Below are 21,998 nucleotides of genomic sequence, written 5' to 3' on the forward strand. Positions count from 1 at the left end.
CCAGGTGAAGCTGGTTGAGAGAATGCCAAGCATGTGCAAAGCTGTCATCAAGACAAAGGGTGGCTACTTTGGAGAATCTCAAATATACTTTGATTTGTTGAACACTTTTTTTTTGGTTACAACATGATTCCATGTGTTATTTCATAGTTTTGATGTCTTCACTATTATTCTGCAAAGTAGAAAATAGTCAAAATAAAGAAAAACCCTTGAATGAGTAGGCGTGTCAAAACTTTTGACTGGTACTGTATATTTCTTTTAAACTTTTTTCGGGACTTGCGGTCCGCATTGACCCGGTTCTGGGTCTGGGTCCGGGTCCTCCAGTTGAGTATGTCGGGACTAGGGAGTTTTTTTTAGGGTAAAAAGAACCGTAATGAAGCTAATCACAGGTAACATCCTAGAGGAAAACCTGGTTTAGTCTGCTTTCCGACAGACACTGGGAGATGAATTCACCTTCCAATAACCTAAAACACAAAGCCAAATATAGACTGGAGTTGCTTACAAAGACATTTCATCTTTCTTCCAAATTTGACAGAAATATTTTATGTCGAACATTGACAAAAAAAGAATACAATTAAATACATTTTAATCCCACTTTGTAACAACAAAATGTGGAAAAAGTCAGAAGGGGTGTGAATACCTTCTCAAGGCACTGTAGGAGACATGATACTAGGACCAGGGCCTGAGAAAACCCTGTCAAAAACGGTCCGTCTAAAAGTGGTTTTTGTACCAATGAAAGCTTGAGTATATTACTAACCCTGACCCTATTTAGAGAGTGGACATCATCTGGACACGTCACTCTCTGTTCTCAGAATTAAAACATCCATACACTTATTAGAAAGAGGAGATTACATTCATTTGTTTCTGTGCGCGTGTGTGTGTGTGTGTGTGTGTGTGTGTGTGTGTGTGTGTGTGTGTGAGGTGTGAGGTTTGTGATGTGTGTGTGTGTGAGGTTTGTGATGTGTGTGTGTGTGTGTGTGTGTGTGTGTGGTTTGTGATGTGTGTGGTTTGTGATGTGTGTGGTTTGTGATGTGTGTGGTTTGTGATGTGTGTGTGTGTGTGTGTGTGTGTGTGTGTGTGTGTGTGAGGTGTGTGATGTGTGTGAGGTGTGTGATGTGTGTGATGTGTGTGAGGTGTGTGATGTGTGTGAGGTTTGTGATGTGTGTGTGTGGTGTGTGTGTGTGTGGTTTGTGATGTGTGTGTGAGATGTGTGAGTGTGAGTGTGAGTGTGTGAGATGGATTACTTACCGTAGATGAGAACAACAGACTCCTCGATGGCGTGCTGGTAACTGAACTGAGAGTCCAGCAGGGCCCGGCTGACAAATGATCCATAATAGGTGGACTGGTACCAGCCCACATGAAGATGGTCAATGTTGACATGACGAAGAGATCGCATCATCTCCATCTGATACTGGACTAGAGAGAGGAGAGGTGGAGGAGAGAAGAGGAGGTGGAGAGAGAGAGGAGAGGTGGAGGAGAGAAGAGGAGGTGGAGAGAGAGAGGAGAGGTGGAGAGAGAGAGGAGAGGTGGAGGAGAGAAGAGGAGGTGGAGAGAGAGAGGAGAGGTGGAGGAGAGAAGAGGAGGTGGAGAGAGAGAGGAGAGGTGGAGAGAGAGAGAGAGGAGAGGTGGAGGAGAGGTGGAGGAGAGAAGAGGAGGTGGAGAGAGAGAGGGAGGGTGGGGGGGGAGAGGGAGGGTGGAGAGAGAGAGGGAGGGTGGAGGAGAGAAGGGGAGGTGGAGAGAGAGAGGGAGGGTGGAGGAGAGAGAGGGAGGGTGGGGGGGAGAAGGGGAGGTGGAGAGAGAGAGGGAGGGTGGGGGGGGAGAGGGAGGGTGGAGGAGAGAAGGGGAGGTGGAGAGAGAGAGGGAGGGTGGGGGGGGAGAGGGAGGGTGGAGAGAGAGAGGGAGGGTGGAGGAGAGAAGGGGAGGTGGAGAGAGAGAGGGAGGGTGGGGGGGAGAGGGAGGGTGGAGAGAGAGAGGGAGGGTGGAGGAGAGAAGGGGAGGTGGAGAGAGAGGGAGGGTGGGGGGGAGAGGGGAGGTGGAGAGAGAGAGAGAGAGAGAGGGTGGGGGGGGAGAAGGGGAGGTGGAGAGAGAGAGGGAGGGTGGAGGAGAGAAGGGGAGGTGTAGAGAGAGAGGGAGGGTGGGGGGGAGAGGGAGAGAGAGAGAGGGTGGGGGGGAGAAGGGGAGGTGGAGAGAGAGAGGGAGGGTGGGGGGGGAGAGGGGAGAGAGAGAGAGAGAGGGTGGGGGGGAGAAGGGGAGGTGGAGAGAGAGAGGGTGGGGGGGGAGAAGGGGAGGTGGAGAGAGAGAGGGAGGGTGGGGGGGAGAGGGAGGGTGGAGAGAGAGAGAGGGTGGGGGGGAGAAGGGGAGGTGGAGAGAGAGAGGGAGGGTGGGGGGGGAGAAGGGGAGGTGGAGAGAGAGAGAGAGAGAGAGAGGGTGGGGGAGAAGGGGAGGTGGAGAGAGAGAGAGGACAGACAGAAAGACAGAGGGAGGAGAGAGGGAGAGGGGATGGACAGAGAGATGGAGGAGAGGATGGACAGAGAGAGAGAGAGAAATGGACAGAGAGAGGATGGACAGAGAGAGGGAGAGAGGATGGACAGAGAGAGAGAGAGGATGGACAGAGAGAGAGAGAGGATGGACAGAGAGAGAGAGAGGATGGACAGAGAGAGAGAGAGGATGGACAGAGAGAGAGGATGGACAGAGAGAGAGAGAGAGAGGATGGACAGAGAGAGAGAGAGAGAGAGAGAGAGAGAGAGGATGGACAGAAAGAGGGAGGAGACATTTTTACTTTTTCCATTCATCAGGTGGGTTATAAATACATGACAGCAGACTGAATCAACCATCTCTCTCTGCTGGGGAATCAGCCATATTCCTCACCGCTGGTCCCCTGACCTCCCACTGACAGACAGAATAGAGTAGAGGAAGACTGGAGACAGACAGCACCGGGAGGTTAACTAGGACAGACAGCACATTTACACATCACTCCGAGTGTGACTGTTTGTGTGTGTACCATCCCAGTCAATCACAGGACGCAGCCAGAGACAGACACACACCAGTCTGGCTATTGACAGACAGACAGACAGGATTCATCCGAGTCTCATTGGCCAGCTGTGGCCTCTAAACCCCCTACTTACCCCCAAACACTTATTCTGGACCCCCAACCACTCAGAACATCTATCCCCAAACCAGACAAACATTTCTAAAAAACTGTTTTCTCTTTGCATTATGGGGTATTGGGATGTCATTATGGGGTATTGGTGATGTCATTATGGGGTATTGGTGATGTCATTATGGGGTATTGGTGATGTCATTATGGGGTATTGGTGATGTCATTATGGGGTATTGGTGATGTCATTATGGGGTATTGGTGATGTCATTATGGGGTGTTGTGATGTCATTATGGGGTATTGTGATGTCATTATGGGGTATTGTGATGTCATTATGGGGTATTGGTGATGTCATTATGGGGTATTGGTGATGTCATTATGGGGTATTGGTGATGTCATTATGGGGTATTGGTGATGTCATTATGGGGTATTGGTGATGTCATTATGGGGTATTGTGATGTCATTATGGGGTTGTCATTATGGGGTATTGTGATGTCATTATGGGGTATTGTGATGTCATTATGGGGTATTGTGATGTCATTATGGGGTATTGTGTGTAGATTGAGATTTTATTTATTTATTTAACCCATTTTAGAATAAGGCTGTAACGTAACAAAACGTTGAAAAAGTCAAGGGGTCTGAATACTTTCCCGAATGCACTGTATGTTTCCCGTCACTTCTACTTAGAAGACTAGCAAGTTAAACTAAGGGGTCGCGTTAATGCAGAATTCTGCAGAAATATTTCAGAAAACGCAGATGTAAAATGCTCGGCATCAGACTGATGTTGCACTTCTCCACTCGGATGAGAATTGACAAACGAGCATTTTAAAAATCAGCAGAGGCTGTTGACTGATGTATAGCTACTGTTCTCAGTCCAGCCTACCTTTTAGCTAAAAAACGCAAGATTAACATCAGGAAATGTAGCCGGCTACATTCTTTCTATGATAAACATTAGAAATATGATGGATACGCATCGTTTTTACACAAAACAAAATACTATTTTTCATTATAAGCTCATTTACCTCTGTGGCTGACAAACAGCGGTGCACTTCTGTTGTCATCTGATAAAAAATGAATTTATTTCCTGATGAATGTGTTGCACTAATGGATTATTCTGAAGGAAAACTACAGTCGCACGCCCCTGATTATTCTTCTGAGGCAATAAAAAATATATACTTGACTTTTAATATAAAAATGTGACGGTAGTGAAACACTCCCGCGTGGATATTTCCAAACAGCCCTGTATATCACCCAGGACTAGATACTGGTTACAGTCAACGAAGAGTTAATGGGTAGGTCTCACACACACACACACACACACACACACACACACACACACACACACACACACACACACACACACACACACACACACGGAGAGATGTTGCCACAAGGGTAACCAGTGAAGAACAAACACCATTGTAAATACAACCCATATTTATGTTTATTTATTTTCCCTTTTTGTACTTTAACTATTTGTACATCGTTACAACACTGTATATATACATAATATAACATTTGTAATGTCTTTATTGTTTTGAAACTTCTGTATGTTAAATGTTTACTGTTCATTTTTTATTGTTTATTTCACTTTTGTTTATTATCTACTTCACTTGCTTTGGCGATGTTAACAATATGTTTCCCCTGGTAATAAAACCCTTACATTGAAATTGAGAGAAAGACACACAAAGAGAGAAAGAGAGGTGACATTAAGGTGACAAAGACGTATCATCATTCCTTCCTTGACGATGAGACCTTGAGCTTTTTAAAAGACATTGTGATTCCCTTTCAAGAGGAATAACTCAACAGTAAAGAACATTTTTATTAGGCTCTCTACATACTGGACACCCTCAAAGGAGCTGGTTTCAGTGACTGGCTGTTCTGGCCTTAGCAACAGTTAAACTGATGGGAGGAGGACTGGGGTTTCAGTGACTGGCTGCTCTGGCCTTAGCAACAGTTAAACTGATGGGAGGAGGACTGGGGTTTCAGTGACTGGCTGCTCTGGCCTTAGCAACAGTTAAACTGATGGGAGGAGGACTGGGGATTCAGCGACTGGCTGCTCTGGCCTTAGCAACAGTTAAACTGATGGGAGGAGGACTGGGGTTTCAGTGACTGGCTGCTCTGGCCTTAGCAACAGTTAAACTGATGGGAGGAGGACTGGGGTTTCAGTGACTGGCTGCTCTGGCCTTAGCAACAGTTTAACTGATGGGAGGAGGACTGGGGTTTCAGTGACTGGCTGCTCTGGCCTTAGCAACAGTTTAACTGATGGGAGGAGGACTGGGGGAAACATAAATAGATGGAGGAGAGAGACAAGAAGAGGGAGAAGGGGGAGGAGTGGAAGAAGGAGGAAGAGGAGAGGGAGCTAGGCTACATGAGGGAGACAGAGGGGAGGAGGAGGATGATGAGGAAGAACAGGAGAGGGAGCTAGACAGAGGGGAGGAGGAGGATGAGGAGAGGGAGACAAGAGAGGAAAGGAGGGAAGGGAGGAGGAAGAGGAGAGGGAGAGAGAGGAGGAGTAGGAGGAACAGGAGAAGGAGACAGAGAGGAGGAGGAGGAGGAGGAACAGGAGAGGGAGACAGAGAGGAGGAGGAGGAGGAGGAACAGGAGAGGGAGACAGAGAGGAGGAGGAGGAGGAACAGGAGAGGGAGACAGAGAGGAGGAGGAGGAGGGACAGGAGAGGGAGACAGAGAGGAGGAGGAGGAGGAGGAGGAGGAACAGGAGAGGGAGACAGAGAGGAGGAGGAGGAGGAGGAACAGGAGAGGGAGACAGAGAGGAGGAGGAGGAGGAGGAACAGGAGAGGGAGACAGAGAGGAGGAGGAGGAGGAACAGGAGAGGGAGACAGAGAGGAGGAGGAGGAGGAACAGGAGAGGGAGACAGAGAGGAGGAGGAGGAGGAGGGACAGGAGAGGGAGACAGAGAGGAGGAGGAGGAGGAGGAGGAGGAACAGGAGAGGGAGACAGAGAGGAGGAGGAGGAGGAGGAACAGGAGAGGGAGACAGAGAGGAGGAGGAGGAGGAACAGGAGAGGGAGACAGAGAGGAGGAGGAGGAGGGACAGGAGAGGGAGACAGAGAGGAGGAGGAGGAGGAGGAGGAGGAACAGGAGAGGGAGACAGAGAGGAGGAGGAGGAGGAGGAACAGGAGAGGGAGACAGAGAGGTGGAGGAGTGATTCAGACTGAAGTTGAGAACCCATGACTACAGGCTGGTTTAAAACAGATTATGGGACAGATAATAGAACACATTTAGGAGAGGTGCTGGCCTTGGCGCCCACCCACCCAACGCTAGCCTCCGTCACACAGCCCCAGGCCCTGGCAGAACCAGGCAGAACCAGGCCATTGTTAAGGCAGACAAAGCAGCAGCCAGCCAGACAGTGTCTCATCCTGGCAGTTCAACAAGGACAGCAGCGCAACTATGGACCCAAAGCCTTAGAGAGACAGAACCAGGTTAAATACCAGGGAGGATCTCTCAGCCTTACAGCAATACAGACAGAACCAGGTTAAATACCAGGGAGGATCTCTCAGCCTTACAGCAATACAGACAGAACCAGGTTAAATACCAGGGAGGATCTCTCAGCCTTACAGACAGAACCAGGTTAAATACCAGGGAGGATCTCTCAGCCTTACAGCAATACAGACAGAACCAGGTTAAATACCAGGGAGGATCTCTCAGCCTTACAGACAGAACCAGGTTAAATACCAGGGAGGATCTCTCAGCCTTACAGACAGAACCAGGTTAAATACCAGGGAGGATCTCTCAGCCTTACAGACAGAACCAGGTTAAATACCAGGGAGGATCTCTCAGCCTTACAGACAGAACCAGGTTAAATACCAGGGAGGATCTCTCAGCCTTACAGCAATACAGACAGAACCAGGTTAAATACCAGGGAGGATCTCTCAGCCTTACAGCAATACAGACAGAACCAGGTTAAATACCAGGGAGGATCTCTCAGCCTTAGACAGAACCAGGTTAAATACCAGGGAGGATCTCTCAGCCTTACAGCAATACAGACAGAACCAGGTTAAATACCAGGGAGGATCTCTCAGCCTTACAGACAGAACCAGGTTAAATACCAGGGAGGATCTCTCAGCCTTACAGCAATACAGACAGAACCAGGTTAAATACCAGGGAGGATCTCTCAGCCTTACAGCAATACAGACAGAACCAGGTTAAATACCAGGGAGGATCGCTCAGCCTTACAGCAATACAGACAGAATCAGGTTAAATACCAGGGAGGATCTCTCAGCCTTACAGCAATACAGACAGAACCAGGTTAAATACCAGGGAGGATCTCTCAGCCTTACAGCAATACAGACAGAACCAGGTTAAATACCAGGGAGGATCTCTCAGCCTTACAGACAGAACCAGGTTAAATACCAGGGAGGATCTCTCAGCCTTACAGACAGAACCAGGTTAAATACCAGGGAGGATCTCTCAGCCTTACAGACAGAACCAGGTTAAATACCAGGGAGGATCTCTCAGCCTTACAGCAATACAGACAGAACCAGGTTAAATACCAGGGAGGATCGCTCAGCCTTACAGCAATACAGACAGAACCAGGTTAAATACCAGGGAGGATCTCTCAGCCTTACAGACAGAACCAGGTTAAATACCAGGGAGGATCTCTCAGCCTTACAGCAATACAGACAGAACCAGGTTAAATACCAGGGAGGATCGCTCAGCCTTACAGCCTTACAGACAGAACCAGGTTAAATACCAGGGAGGATCTCTCAGCCTTACAGCAATACAGACAGAACCAGGTTAAATACCAGGGAGGATCTCTCAGCCTTACAGCAATACAGACAGAACCAGGTTAAATACCAGGGAGGATCTCTCAGCCTTACAGCTATACAGACAGAACCAGGTTAAATACCAGGGAGGATCTCTCAGCCTTACAGACAGAACCAGGTTAAATACCAGGGAGGATCTCTCAGCCTTACAGACAGAACCAGGTTAAATACCAGGGAGGATCTCTCAGCCTTACAGTAATACAGACAGAACCAGGTTAAATACCAGGGAGGATCTCTCAGCCTTACAGCAATACAGACAGAACCAGGTTAAATATCAGGGAGGATCGCTCAGCCTTACAGACAGAACCAGGTTAAATATCAGGGAGGATCTCTCAGCCTTACAGACAGAACCAGGTTAAATACCAGGGAGGATCTCTCAGCCTTACAGACAGAACCAGGTTAAATACCAGGGAGGATCTCTCAGCCTTACAGACAGAACCAGGTTAAATACCAGGGAGGATCTCTCAGCCTTACAGCAATACAGACAGAACCAGGTTAAATACCAGGGAGGATCGCTCAGCCTTACAGCAATACAGACAGAACCAGGTTAAATACCAGGGAGGATCTCTCAGCCTTACAGAAAGAACCAGGTTAAATACCAGGGAGGATCTCTCAGCCTTACAGACAGAACCAGGTTAAATACCAGGGAGGATCTCTCAGCCTTACAGCAATACAGACAGAACCAGGTTAAATACCAGGGAGGATCTCTCAGCCTTACAGCAATACAGACAGAACCAGGTTAAATACCAGGGAGGATCTCTCAGCCTTACAGCAATACAGACAGAACCAGGTTAAATACCAGGGAGGATCTCTCAGCCTTACAGCAATACAGACAGAACCAGGTTAAATACCAGGGAGGATCGCTCAGCCTTACAACAATACAGACAGAACCAGGTTAAATACCAGGGAGGATCTCTCAGCCTTACAGCAATACAGACAGAACCAGGTTAAATACCAGGGAGGATCTCTCAGCCTTACAGACAGAACCAGGTTAAATACCAGGGAGGATATCTCAGCCTTACAGCCTTACAGACAGAACCAGGTTAAATACCAGGGAGGATCTCTCAGCCTTACAGCAATACAGACAGAACCAGGTTAAATACCATGGAGGATCTCTCAGCCTTACAGCAATACAGACAGAACCAGGTTAAATACCAGGGAGGATCTCTAAGGGAGCATTTTCACCGAGAAATTCCAACGGTGTTCTACCCGAAAGGCTCAGACTTTTCCGTCTCTGTGGGCCGGCACCAGTGTCTCGCTGGGCCACGGCGGACCTGCTCTGACTTGGAGACAAGCCCCTCGGTACTTTTCAGCTGGGCATTTACATAACGGCTAACTGTGAACATGGGTTTCCACTGTCGATGGTTAACATCTTCTCACCAAGCAACTGTTTTTATTCTGTTCTTCATTCCCCCCCCAGTATAACATCAGTCTACAGTCTAATAAACATGTTTATTCATAAGGCAGACTGGTAGCCTAATATACATGTTTATTCATAAGGCAGACTGGTAGTCTAATAAACATGTTTATTCATAAGGCAGACTGGTAGTCTAATAAACATGTTTATTCATAAGGCAGACTGGTAGTCTAATAAACATGTTTATTCATAAGGCAGACTGGTAGTCTAATAAACATGTTTATTCATAAGGCAGACTGGTAGTCTAATAAACATGTTTATTCATAAGGCAGACTGGTAGTCTAATAAACATGTTTATTCATAAGGCAGACTGGTAGTCTAATAAACATGTTTATTCATAAGGCAGACTGGTAGTCTAATAAACATGTTTATTCATAAGGCAGACTGGTAGTCTAATAAACATGTTTATTCATAAGGCAGACTGGTAGCCTAATATACATGTTTATTCATAAGGCAGACTGGTAGCCTAATATACATGTTTATTCATAAGGCAGACTGGTAGTCTAATAAACATGTTTATTCATAAGGCAGACTGGTAGTCTAATAAACATGTTTATTCATAAGGCAGACTGGTAGTCTAATAAACATGTTTATTCATAAGGCAGACTGGTAGCCTAATATACATGTTTATTCATAAGGCAGACTGGTAGTCTAATAAACATGTTTATTCATAAGGCAGACTGGTAGTCTAATAAACATGTTTATTCATAAGGCAGACTGGTAGTCTAATAAACATGTTTATTCATAAGGCAGACTGGTAGTCTAATAAACATGTTTATTCATAAGGCAGACTGGTAGTCTAATAAACATGTTTATTCATAAGGCAGACTGGTAGTCTAATAAACATGTTTATTCATAAGGCAGACTGGTAGTCTAATAAACATGTTTATTCATAAGGCAGACTGGTAGTCTAATAAACATGTTTATTCATAAGGCAGACTGGTAGTCTAATAAACATGTTTATTCATAAGGCAGACTGGTAGTCTAATATACATGTTTATTCATAAGGCAGACTGGTAGTACTAGACTCAAACACTCTTCAGCCAAATAAACATGTAGGTTTATAAACTAAACGTAGCTCTCCTCTCCACTGCAACTTAATGTACATTTCTCTCACGTTTGGTTAAGTAGGTCATAATAACTGGTATTTCTGCTAAACACACTAGAACCAACAAGTGGAAGAGAATCAGTGAGAGAAAATCCAAGTATAGAGCGAGTCACATATCAACAGATGGGTTCCAAATGGTCCCCTATTCCGTACACAGGGCTAGTGTTAACAGTAGTGTACTATATAGGGAATAGGGTGCAGTTCAAGGAAGCTCTCTCCCCCTCTCTCTCTCTCTCGCCCAATTTGTAAGTCGCTCTGGATAAGAGCGTCCGCTAAATGACTTAAATGTAAATGTAAATGTTAAGACTGTCGGTCTAGTCAAATTCTCATCGTGCACGTACATATGGAGCAGGAGAACGGTCTAGTCAAATCCTCATCGTACCGTACATATGGAGCAGTCAAATCCTCATCGTACCGTACATATGGAGCAGGAGAACGGTCTAGTCAAATCCTCATCGTACCGTACATATGGAGCAGGAGAACGCTCTAGTCAAATCCTCATCGTACCGTACATATGGAGCAGGTGAACGGTCTAGTCAAATCCTCATCGTACCGTACATATGGAGCAGGTGAATGTCAGCCATACAGGAAAGTGGTTGGTGCAAACACCCCCCCCACACACACACACCACCCCCCCCACACACACACACAGAGAGAGAGAGAGATGAGGTTTAAGTGGGAGTGATGATGGAAGTGTCTTCAATAACATTCCATGGGAGAGCAGAGAGGACTATGGGTAATGGCTCCTTTGAAAGCCTGTGCTCTATAATGAGGCCTGTGAGGAGGTAGTTACACGCTCTGTGATTCTCATTCAACTGAAAAGATTCAGAGGGAAAGGTGGTGCGGCAGACGACTACCTGAGTCTAAAAGACCAGCAGCGAAAGAGAGAAATATTTACATTATTACGCATTTCCTTATAAAAACGGTCAAACTTCTAGATATTCAACGTCACACTGACAACAGCATCGCTACATTCTCAAACCAAATCTAATTTTATTTGTCACATGCAACAGGTCGTAGACCTTACCATGAAATGTTTACTTACAAGCCCTTAATTAACCCACAATGCAGTTCAAGAAATAGAGTTAAGAAAATATTTACTAAATTAAACTAAAAGTTAAAAAAAAATTGAATCTAATCGAAAACTAACAATACATTTACATAACAATAAAGAGGCTATATACAGGGGGTACCGGTACAGAGTCAATGTGGAGGCTATATACAGGGGGTACCGGTACAGAGTCAATGTGGAGGCTATATACAGGGTGTTACGGTACAGAGTCAATGTGGAGGCTATATACAGGGTGTTACGGTACAGAGTCAATGTGGAGGCTATATACAGGGGGTACCGGTACAGAGTCAATGTGCAGGCTATATACAGGGGGTACCGGTACAGAGTCAATGTGGAGGCTATATACAGGGGGTACCGGTACAGAGTCAATGTGGAGGCTATATACAGGGGGTACCGGTACAGAGTCAATGTGGAGGCTATATACAGGGGGTACCGGTACAGAGTCAATGTGGAGGCTATATACAGGGTGTTACAGTACAGAGTCAATGTGGAGGCTATATACAGGGGGTACCGGTACAGAGTCAATGTGGAGACTATATACAGGGGGTACCGGTACAGAGTCAATGTGGAGACTATATACAGGGGGTACCGGTACAGAGTCAATGTGGAGATTATATACAGGGGGTACCGGTACAGAGTCAATGTGGAGACTATATACAGGGGGTACCGGTACAGAGTCAATGTGGAGACTATATACAGGGGGTACCGGTACAGAGTCAATGTGGAGGCTATATACAGGGGGTACCGGTACAGAGTCAATGTGGAGGCTATATACAGGGGGTACCGGTACAGAGTCAATGTGGAGGCTATATACAGGGGGTACCGGTACAGAGTCAATGTGGAGGCTATATACAGGGGGTACCGGTACAGAGTCAATGTGGAGGCTATATACAGGGGGTACCGGTACAGAGTCAATGTGGAGGCTATATACAGGGGGTACCGGTACAGAGTCAATGTGGAGGCTATATACAGGGGGTACCGGTACAGAGTCAATGTGGAGGCTATATACAGGGGGTACCGGTACAGAGTCAATGTGGAGACTATATACAGGGGGTACCGGTACAGAGTCAATGTGGAGGCTATATACAGGGGGTACCGGTACAGAGTCAATGTGGAGACTATATACAGGGGGTACCGGTACAGAGTCAATGTGGAGACTATATACAGGGGGTACCGGTACAGAGTCAATGTGGAGGCTATATACAGGGGGTACCGGTACAGAGTCAATGTGGAGGCTATATACAGGGGGTACCGGTACAGAGTCAATGTGGAGGCTATATACAGGGTATTACGGTACAGAGTCAATGTGGAGGCTATATACAGGGGGTACCGGTACAGAGTCAATGTGTAGGCTATATACAGGGGGTACCGGTACAGAGTCAATGTGGAGGCTATATACAGGGGTACCGGTACAGAGTCAATGTGGAGGCTATATACAGGGGGTACCGGTATAGAGTCAATGTCTAGGCTATATACAGGGGGTACCGGTAGAGAGTCAATGTGGAGGCTATATACAGGGGGTACCGGTACCGAGTCAATGTGGAGGCTATATACAGGGGGTACCGGTACAGAGTCAATGTGGAGACTATATACAGGGGGTACCGGTACAGAGTCAATGTGGAGGCTATATACAGGGGGTACCGGTACAGAGTCAATGTGGAGGCTATATACAGGGTATTACGGTACAGAGTCAATGTGGAGGCTATATACAGGGGGTACCGGTACAGAGTCAGTGTGGAGGCTATATACAGGGGGTACCGGTACAGAGTCAATGTGGAGGCTATATACAGGGGGTACCGGTACAGAGTCAATGTGGAGGCTATATACAGGGGGTACCGGTACAGAGTCAATGTGGAGGCTATATACAGGGGGTACCGGTACAGAGTCAATGTGGAGGCTATATACAGGGGGTACCGGTACAGAGTCAATGTGGAGGCTATATACAGGGGGGTACCGGTACAGAGTCAATGTGCGGGGGTACAGGTGACCATGCATAGATAATAAACAGCGAGTAGCAGCAGTGTAAAAACAAAGGTGGGGACTATTTACATTGTCAGAAAGTGACATAGAATAAACCTGAAAGGGAAAGGAAGTGAGTGAGTAAAGACAAGCAGGAAGTTAATTCTTTATAAATGTCCTAATGTTAATATGTAATCATCACTACAGACCATGACAACAGGAAGTTAATTCTTTATAAATGTCCTAATGTTAATATGTAATCATCATTACAGACCACGACAACAGGAAGTTAATTCTTTATAAATGTCCTAATGTTAATATGTAATCACCACTACAGACCACGACAACAGGAAGTTAATTCTTTATAAATGTCCTAATGTTAATATGTAATCATCACTACAGACCACGACAACAGGAAGTTAATTCTTTATAAATGTCCTAATGTTAATATGTAATCATCACTACAGACCACGACAACAGGAAGTTAATTCTTTATAAATGTCCTAATGTTAATATGTAATCATCACTACAGACCATGACAACAGGAAGTTAATTCTTTATAAATGTCCTAATGTTAATATGTAATCATCACTACAGACCATGACAACAGGAAGCCTGTTGTGACCCCAGGCCGTGACCAGGGCCGTGACCCCAGGCCGTGACCCCGGGCCGTGACCCCGGGCCGTGACCAGGGCGCCAGTCAGTCACAGCCCACTGCTGGTCAACAGTAGTTGAGTCAGACCCCTGTGGGTTTTCCTAGAGGTCCTGGTCAACAGTGGTTTTGAGTCAGACCCCTGTGGGTTTTCCTAGAGGTCCTGGTCAACAGTGGTTTTGAGTCAGACCCCTGTGGGTTTTCCTAGAGGTCCTGGTCAACAGTGGTTTTGAGTCAGACCCCTGTGGGTTTTCCTAGAGGTCCTGGTCAACAGTGGTTTTGAGTCAGACCCCTGTGGGTTTTCCTAGAGGTCCTGGTCAACAGTGGTTTTGAGTCAGACCCCTGTGGGTTTTCCTAGAGGTCCTGGTCAACAGTGGTTTTGAGTCAGACCCCTGTGGGTTTTCCTAGAGGTCCTGGTCAACAGTGGTTTTGAGTCAGACCCCTGTGGGTTTTCCTAGAGGTCCTGGTCAACAGTAGTTGAGTCAGACCCCTGTGGGTTTTCCTAGAGGTCCTGGTCAACAGTAGTTGAGTCAGACCCCTGTGGGTTTTCCTAGAGGTCCTGGTCAACAGTAGTTGAGTCAGACCCCTGTGGGTTTTCCTAGAGGTCCTGGACAACAGTGGTTTTGAGTCAGACCCCTGTGGGTTTTCCTAGAGGTCCTGGTCAACAGTGGTTTTGAGTCAGACCCCTGTGGGTTTTCCTAGAGGTCCTGGTCAACAGTGGTTTTGAGTCAGACCCCTGTGGGTTTTCCTAGAGGTCCTGGTCAACAGTGGTTTTGAGTCAGACCCCTGTGGGTTTTCCTAGAGGTCCTGGTCAACAGTGGTTTTGAGTCAGACCCCTGTGGGTTTTCCTAGAGGTCCTGGTCAACAGTAGTGCACTATGGAGGGAATAGGGGGACATTTGCGACGACAGCACAAGGCAGGATATCTATCACTGAGCAGTGTGTGTGTGTGTGTGTGTGTGTGTGTGTGTGTGTACTATGCATGTTGCAGTGAGTGTGTGTGTGTTCAGTGTGTGTAATAGTGCGTTGCATGTTGCAGCGTGTGTATGTGTTCAGTGTGTTCGTGTGTGTGTGTGTGTTCAGTGTGTGTGTGTTCAGTGTGTGTGTGTTCAGTGTGTGTGTGTTCAGTGTGTGTGTGTTCAGTGTGTGTGTGTTCAGTGTGTGTGTGTTCAGTGTGTGTGTGTTCAGTGTGTGTGTGTTCAGTGTGTGTGTGTTCAGTGTGTGTGTTTCCTTATCAGTGTGTGTGTGTTCAGTGTGTGTGTGTGTTGTGTGTGTGTGTGTGTGTGTTTTTCCTTATCAGTGTGTGTGTGTTCAGTGTGTGTGTGTGTGTTCAGTGTGTGTGTGTGTGTTGTGTGTGTGTTCAGTGTGTGTGTGTGTGTTGTGTTGTGTGTGTGTGTGTGTGTGTTGTGTGTGTGTTCAGTGTGTGTGTGTGTGTGTTGTGTGTGTGTTCAGTGTGTGTGTGTGTGTTGTGTGTGTGTTCAGTGTGTGTGTGTGTGTGTGTTCAGTGTGTGTGTGTGTGTGTGTGTGTGTGTGTGTTCAGTGTGTGTGTGTTCAGTGTGTGTGTGTGTGTGTTCAGTGTGTGTGTGTTCAGTGTGTGTGTGTGTGTGTGTGTGTGTTCAGTGTGTGTGTTCAGTGTGTGTGTGTGTTGTGTGTGTGTTCAGTGTGTGTGTGTGTGTGTGTTGTGTGTGTGTTGTGTGTGTGTTCAGTGTGTGTGTTTCCTTATCAGTGTGTGTGTGTTCAGTGTGTGTGTGTGTGTGTTCAGTGTGTGTGTGTGTGTTCAGTGTGTGTGTGTGTGTGTGTTCAGTGTGTGTGTGTGTGTTGTGTGTGTGTTCAGTGTGTGTGTGTGTGTTCAGTGTGTGTGTGTGTTGTGTGTGTGTTCAGTGTGTGTGTGTGTGTTGTGTGTGTGTTCATGTGTGTGTGTGTGTTCAGTGTGTGTGTGTGTGTGTTCAGTGTGTGTGTGTGTGTTCAGTGTGTGTGTGTTCAGTGTGTGTGTGTGTGTTCAGTGTGTGTGTTTCCTTATCAGTGTGTGTGTGTTCAGTGTGTGTGTGTGTTGTGTGTGTGTTCAGTGTGTGTGTGTGTGTGTTGTGTGTGTGTTCAGTGTGTGTGTGTGTGTGTTCAGTGTGTGTGTGTGTGTGTTCAGTGTGTGTGTGTGTGTGTGTGTAGTGTGTGTAGTGTGTGTGTGTGTGTGTGTGTGTAGTGTGTAGTGTGTAGTGTGTGTGTGTGTGTGTGTGTGTGTTCAGTGTGTGTGTGTGTGTGTGTGTGTGTGTGTGTGTGTGTGTGCCTCAGCACCCCTGCAGCAGACAGGGTGGCAGCTCTCCACAGAGCCTTGCTTAACTAAGATGAATTACAGCCAATCAGAGAAAGCAGGTGGAACAGAGGAGAACAGAGGAGAGGAGCCACTGAGCCCATTAGAACCAGAGGAACCCTCTGGGTTTGCTTGCCCCGGCAAGCAGCCCCGGCAAGCAGCCCACGACAAGCAGCCCACGACAAGCAGCCCACGACAAGCAGCCCCCGACAAGCAGCCCACGACAAGCAGCCCACGACAAGCAGCCCACGACAAGCAGCCCACGACAAGCAGCCACGGTACCTGATTTATGGATTACATTTCAAACTGGGACTAGCAAGCCAGCAGCCCTGTGTTCAAATACTTTTAGCTTTTGTTTGAGCCTGCCTGGAGAGTCAGAAAGGCCAGGTTCCCAGTTCAGAAACTACTCTATTTGGTCCATGGAGCCAGGCAAGCTCAATCAAGCACAGCTAAAATATTTGAAATGATTTCAAATACTATTTAAAGCCAGGTCTGGTAACCAGCCTCAGAAGAGGGTTGGGATTGGCTGGCTTGGGACCGTTCCGGACACTTCGGTGCCATGCGGCCGGTGTTCCAATACAAAATAGCAGTTTCTTTCTCAAGTTGACATCTTTTGAAGGACAAATGATTTGAATTAGCGAAGCTCAGAGAGAGAGAAACAAGACTGAATCAATGATCTAATGGATGTGTAACTCTGGAAGGAAGGAAGGGAAGGACGGCTGATGCATTACGAAAGGAGAATGAAGTTAATGCATATTGGATACTGAATTGTGGGAGAGAGAGGAGAGCGAGAGAAAGAGAGAGAGAGAGAAAGGAGAAAGAGTGAAGGGGGAGCGAGAGAAAGGAGAAAGAGAGAAAGGGGAGAAGGAAAGGAGAGAGAGAGGAGAAAGAGAGCGAGAAAGGGGGGAGAGAGAGAGAGAGCGAGAAAGGGGAGAGAGAGAGAGAGAAAAATGGGTAGAACAGTTGAAGTGATCATGTCTGAGCAAACTAATCCCTTGACTTAAAATAAACACCCTGAAGAGAGAGAGAGGGGTGTGTGCTTGTTCTTCTGTGCATCCGCGGGCGTGTGTGTGTGTGTGTGTGTGTGTGTGTGTGTGTGTGTGTGTGTGTGTGTGTGTGTGTGTGTGTGTCTCCAGTCTCCACAATTACCGCTGCAGAGAGAGAGAGATGGAGGGAGAGGGCAAACCTGTGAACCAGCAGTGATCTAATCAAGCTGGTTACATTCAGTTATTATTCATGTTTCCCTGCCAGACTCATCTGTCCTGAATTATAGCTGTCAACTACACTGAACACTCACATTATACTGTAGAGGCTAGATAGAACCCCCACATTATACTGTAGAGGCTAGATAGAACCCCCACATTATACTGTAGAGGCTAGATAGAACCCTCACGTTATACTGTAGAGGCTAGATAGAACCCTCACATTATACTGTAGCGGTGTAGAGGCTAGATAGAACCCTCACATTATACTGTAGAGACTAGATAGAACCCTCACGTTATACTGTAGAGACTAGATAGAACCCTCACATTATACTGTAGAGGCTAGATAGAACCCTCACGTTATACTGTAGAGGCTAGATAGAACCCTCACATTATACTGTAGCGGTGTAGAGGCTAGATAGAACCCTCACATTATACTGTAGAGACTAGATAGAACCCTCACATTATACTGTAGAGACTAGATAGAACCCTCACATTATACTGTAGAGACTAGATAGAACCCTCACGTTATACTGTAGAGGCTAGATAGAACCCCCACATTATACTGTAGAGACTAGATAGAACCCTCACATTATACTGTAGAGGCTAGAAAGAACCCTCACATACTGTAGTGGTGTAGAGGCTAGATAGAACCCCCACATTATACTGTAGCGGTGTAGAGACTAGATAGAACCCCCACATACTGTAGTGGTGTAGAGGCTAGATAGAACCCTCACATTATACTGTAGCGGTGTAGAGGCTAGATAGAACCCCCACATACTGTAGTGGTGTAGAGGCTAGATAGAACCCTCACATTATACTGTAGTGGTGTAGAGACTAGATAGAACCCCCACATACTGTAGTGGTGTAGAGGCTAGATAGAACCCTCACATTATACTGTAGCGGTATAGAGGCTAGATAGAACCCCCACATTATACTGTAGCGGTGTAGAGGCTAGATAGAACCCCCACATACTGTAGTGGTGTAGAGACTATATAGAACCCTCACATACTGTAGTGGTGTAGAGGCTAGATAGAACCCTCACATACTGTAGTGGTGTAGAGGCTAGATAGAACCCTCACGTTATACTGTAGAGGCTAGATAGAACCCTCACATTATACTGTAGAGACTAGATAGAACCCTCACATTATACTGCAGCGGTATAGAGGCTAGATAGAACCCCACATTATACTGTAGAGGCTAGATAGAACCCTCACATTATACTGTAGAGGCTAGATAGAACCCTCACATTATACTGCAACGGTATAGAGGCTAGATAGAACCCTCACATTATACTGTAGTGGTGTAGAGGCGAGATAGAACCCTCACATTATACTGTAGCGGTGTAGAGGCTAGATAGAACCCTCACATACTGTAGCGGTGTAGCGGCTAGATAGAACCCTCACATTATACTGTAGCGGTGTAGAGGCTAGATAGAACCCTCACATACTGTAGTGGTGTAGAGGCTAGATAGAACCCCCACATACTGTAGTGGTGTAGAGACTATATAGAACCCTCACATACTGTAGTGGTGTAGAGGCTAGATAGAACCCTCACATACTGTAGTGGTGTAGAGGCTAGATAGAACCCTCACGTTATACTGTAGAGGCTAGATCGAACCCCCACATTATACTGTAGCGGTGTAGCGGCTAGAGAGAACCCTCACATTAGACTGTAGCGGTGTAGAGGCTAGATAGAACCCCCACATACTGTAGTGGTGTAGAGGCTAGATAGAACCCTCACATTATACTGTAGTGGTGTAAAAGCTAGATAGAACCCTCACATTATACTGTAGCGGTGTAGAGGCTAGATAGAACCCTCACGTTATACTGTAGAGGCTAGATAGAACCCTCACATTATACTGTAGCGGTGTAGAGGCTAGATAGAACCCTCACATTATACTGTAGAGGCTAGATAGAACCCTCACATTATACTGTAGCGGCTAGATAGAACCCTCACATTATACTGTAGCGGTGTAGAGGCTAGATAGAACCCTCACATACTGTAGTGGTGTAGAGGCTAGATAGAACCCCCACATACTGTAGTGGTGTAGAGACTATATAGAACCCTCACATACTGTAGTGGTGTAGAGGCTAGATAGAACCCTCACGTTATACTGTAGAGGCTAGATCGAACCCCCACATTAGACTGTAGCGGTGTAGAGGCTAGATAGAACCCCCACATACTGTAGTGGTGTAGAGGCTAGATAGAACCCTCACATTATACTGTAGTGGTGTAAAAGCTAGATAGAACCCTCACATTATACTGTAGCGGTGTAGAGGCTAGATAGAACCCTCACGTTATACTGTAGAGGCTAGATAGAACCCTCACATTATACTGTAGTGGTGTAGAGGCTAGATAGAACCCTCACATTATACTGTAGCAGTGTAGAGGCTAGATCGAACCCCCACATTATACTGTAGCGGTGTAGAGGCTAGATAGAACCCCCACATTATACTGTAGCGGCTAGATAGAACCCCCACATTATACTGTAGAGGCTAGATAGAACCCTCACATTATACTGTAGTGGTGTAGAGGCTAGATAGAACCCCCACATTATACTGTAGAGGCTAGATAGAACCCTCACATTATACTGTAGCGGTATAGAGGCTAGATAGAACCCTCACATTATATTGTAGCAGTGTAGAGGCTAGATAGAACCCCCACATACTGTAGTGGTGTAGAGGCTAGATAGAACCCTCACATTATACTGTAGCGGTGTAAAGGATAGATAGAACCCTCACATTATACTGTAGAGACTAGATAGAACCCTCACGTTATACTGTAGAGACTAGATAGAACCCTCACATTATACTGTAGAGGCTAGATAGAACCCTCACGTTATACTGTAGAGGCTAGATAGAACCCTCACATTATACTGTAGCGGTGTAGAGGCTAGATAGAACCCTCACATTATACTGTAGAGACTAGATAGAACCCTCACATTATACTGTAGAGACTAGATAGAACCCTCACATTATACTGTAGAGACTAGATAGAACCCTCACGTTATACTGTAGAGGCTAGATAGAACCCCCACATTATACTGTAGAGACTAGATAGAACCCTCACATTATACTGTAGAGGCTAGATAGAACCCTCACATACTGTAGTGGTGTAGAGGCTAGATAGAACCCCCACATTATACTGTAGCGGTGTAGAGCCTAGATAGAACCCCCACATACTGTAGTGGTGTAGAGGCTAGATAGAACCCTCACATTATACTGTAGCGGTGTAGAGGCTAGATAGAACCCCCACATACTGTAGTGGTGTAGAGGCTAGATAGAACCCTCACATTATACTGTAGTGGTGTAGAGACTAGATAGAACCCCCACATACTGTAGTGGTGTAGAGGCTAGATAGAACCCTCACATTATACTGTAGCGGTATAGAGGCTAGATAGAACCCCCACATTATACTGTAGCGGTGTAGAGGCTAGATAGAACCCCCACATACTGTAGTGGTGTAGAGACTATATAGAACCCTCACATACTGTAGTGGTGTAGAGGCTAGATAGAACCCTCACATACTGTAGTGGTGTAGAGGCTAGATAGAACCCTCACGTTATACTGTAGAGGCTAGATAGAACCCTCACATTATACTGTAGAGACTAGATAGAACCCTCACATTATACTGCAGCGGTATAGAGGCTAGATAGAACCCCCACATTATACTGTAGAGGCTAGATAGAACCCTCACATTATACTGTAGAGGCTAGATAGAACCCTCACATTATACTGCAACGGTATAGAGGCTAGATAGAACCCTCACATTATACTGTAGTGGTGTAGAGGCGAGATAGAACCCTCACATTATACTGTAGCGGTGTAGAGGCTAGATAGAACCCTCACATACTGTAGCGGTGTAGCGGCTAGATAGAACCCTCACATTATACTGTAGCGGTGTAGAGGCTAGATAGAACCCTCACATACTGTAGTGGTGTAGAGGCTAGATAGAACCCCCACATACTGTAGTGGTGTAGAGACTATATAGAACCCTCACATACTGTAGTGGTGTAGAGGCTAGATAGAACCCTCACATACTGTAGTGGTGTAGAGGCTAGATAGAACCCTCACGTTATACTGTAGAGGCTAGATCGAACCCCCACATTATACTGTAGCGGTGTAGCGGCTAGAGAGAACCCTCACATTAGACTGTAGCGGTGTAGAGGCTAGATAGAACCCCCACATACTGTAGTGGTGTAGAGGCTAGATAGAACCCTCACATTATACTGTAGTGGTGTAAAAGCTAGATAGAACCCTCACATTATACTGTAGCGGTGTAGAGGCTAGATAGAACCCTCACGTTATACTGTAGAGGCTAGATAGAACCCTCACATTATACTGTAGCGGTGTAGAGGCTAGATAGAACCCTCACATTATACTGTAGAGGCTAGATAGAACCCT

At 46.3% G+C, this 21,998-nt stretch overlaps 1 protein-coding gene across 1 annotated transcript in view; it reads right to left on the minus strand.

Annotated features, from left to right (window-relative positions):
• Positions 1 to 21,998, minus strand: part of LOC100196680 (eukaryotic translation initiation factor 3 subunit H-like) — a 94,733-nt gene that overhangs the window by 40,792 nt on the left and 31,943 nt on the right. The window contains 1 exon segment of the mRNA XM_045719382.1: positions 1,246 to 1,413. Within this exon segment, the coding sequence (XP_045575338.1) occupies positions 1,246 to 1,413 (168 nt within the window).

This window comes from Salmo salar, chromosome ssa05 (genome assembly GCF_905237065.1).
Source record: "Salmo salar chromosome ssa05, Ssal_v3.1, whole genome shotgun sequence".
Lineage (NCBI taxonomy): Eukaryota > Metazoa > Chordata > Actinopteri > Salmoniformes > Salmonidae > Salmo > Salmo salar.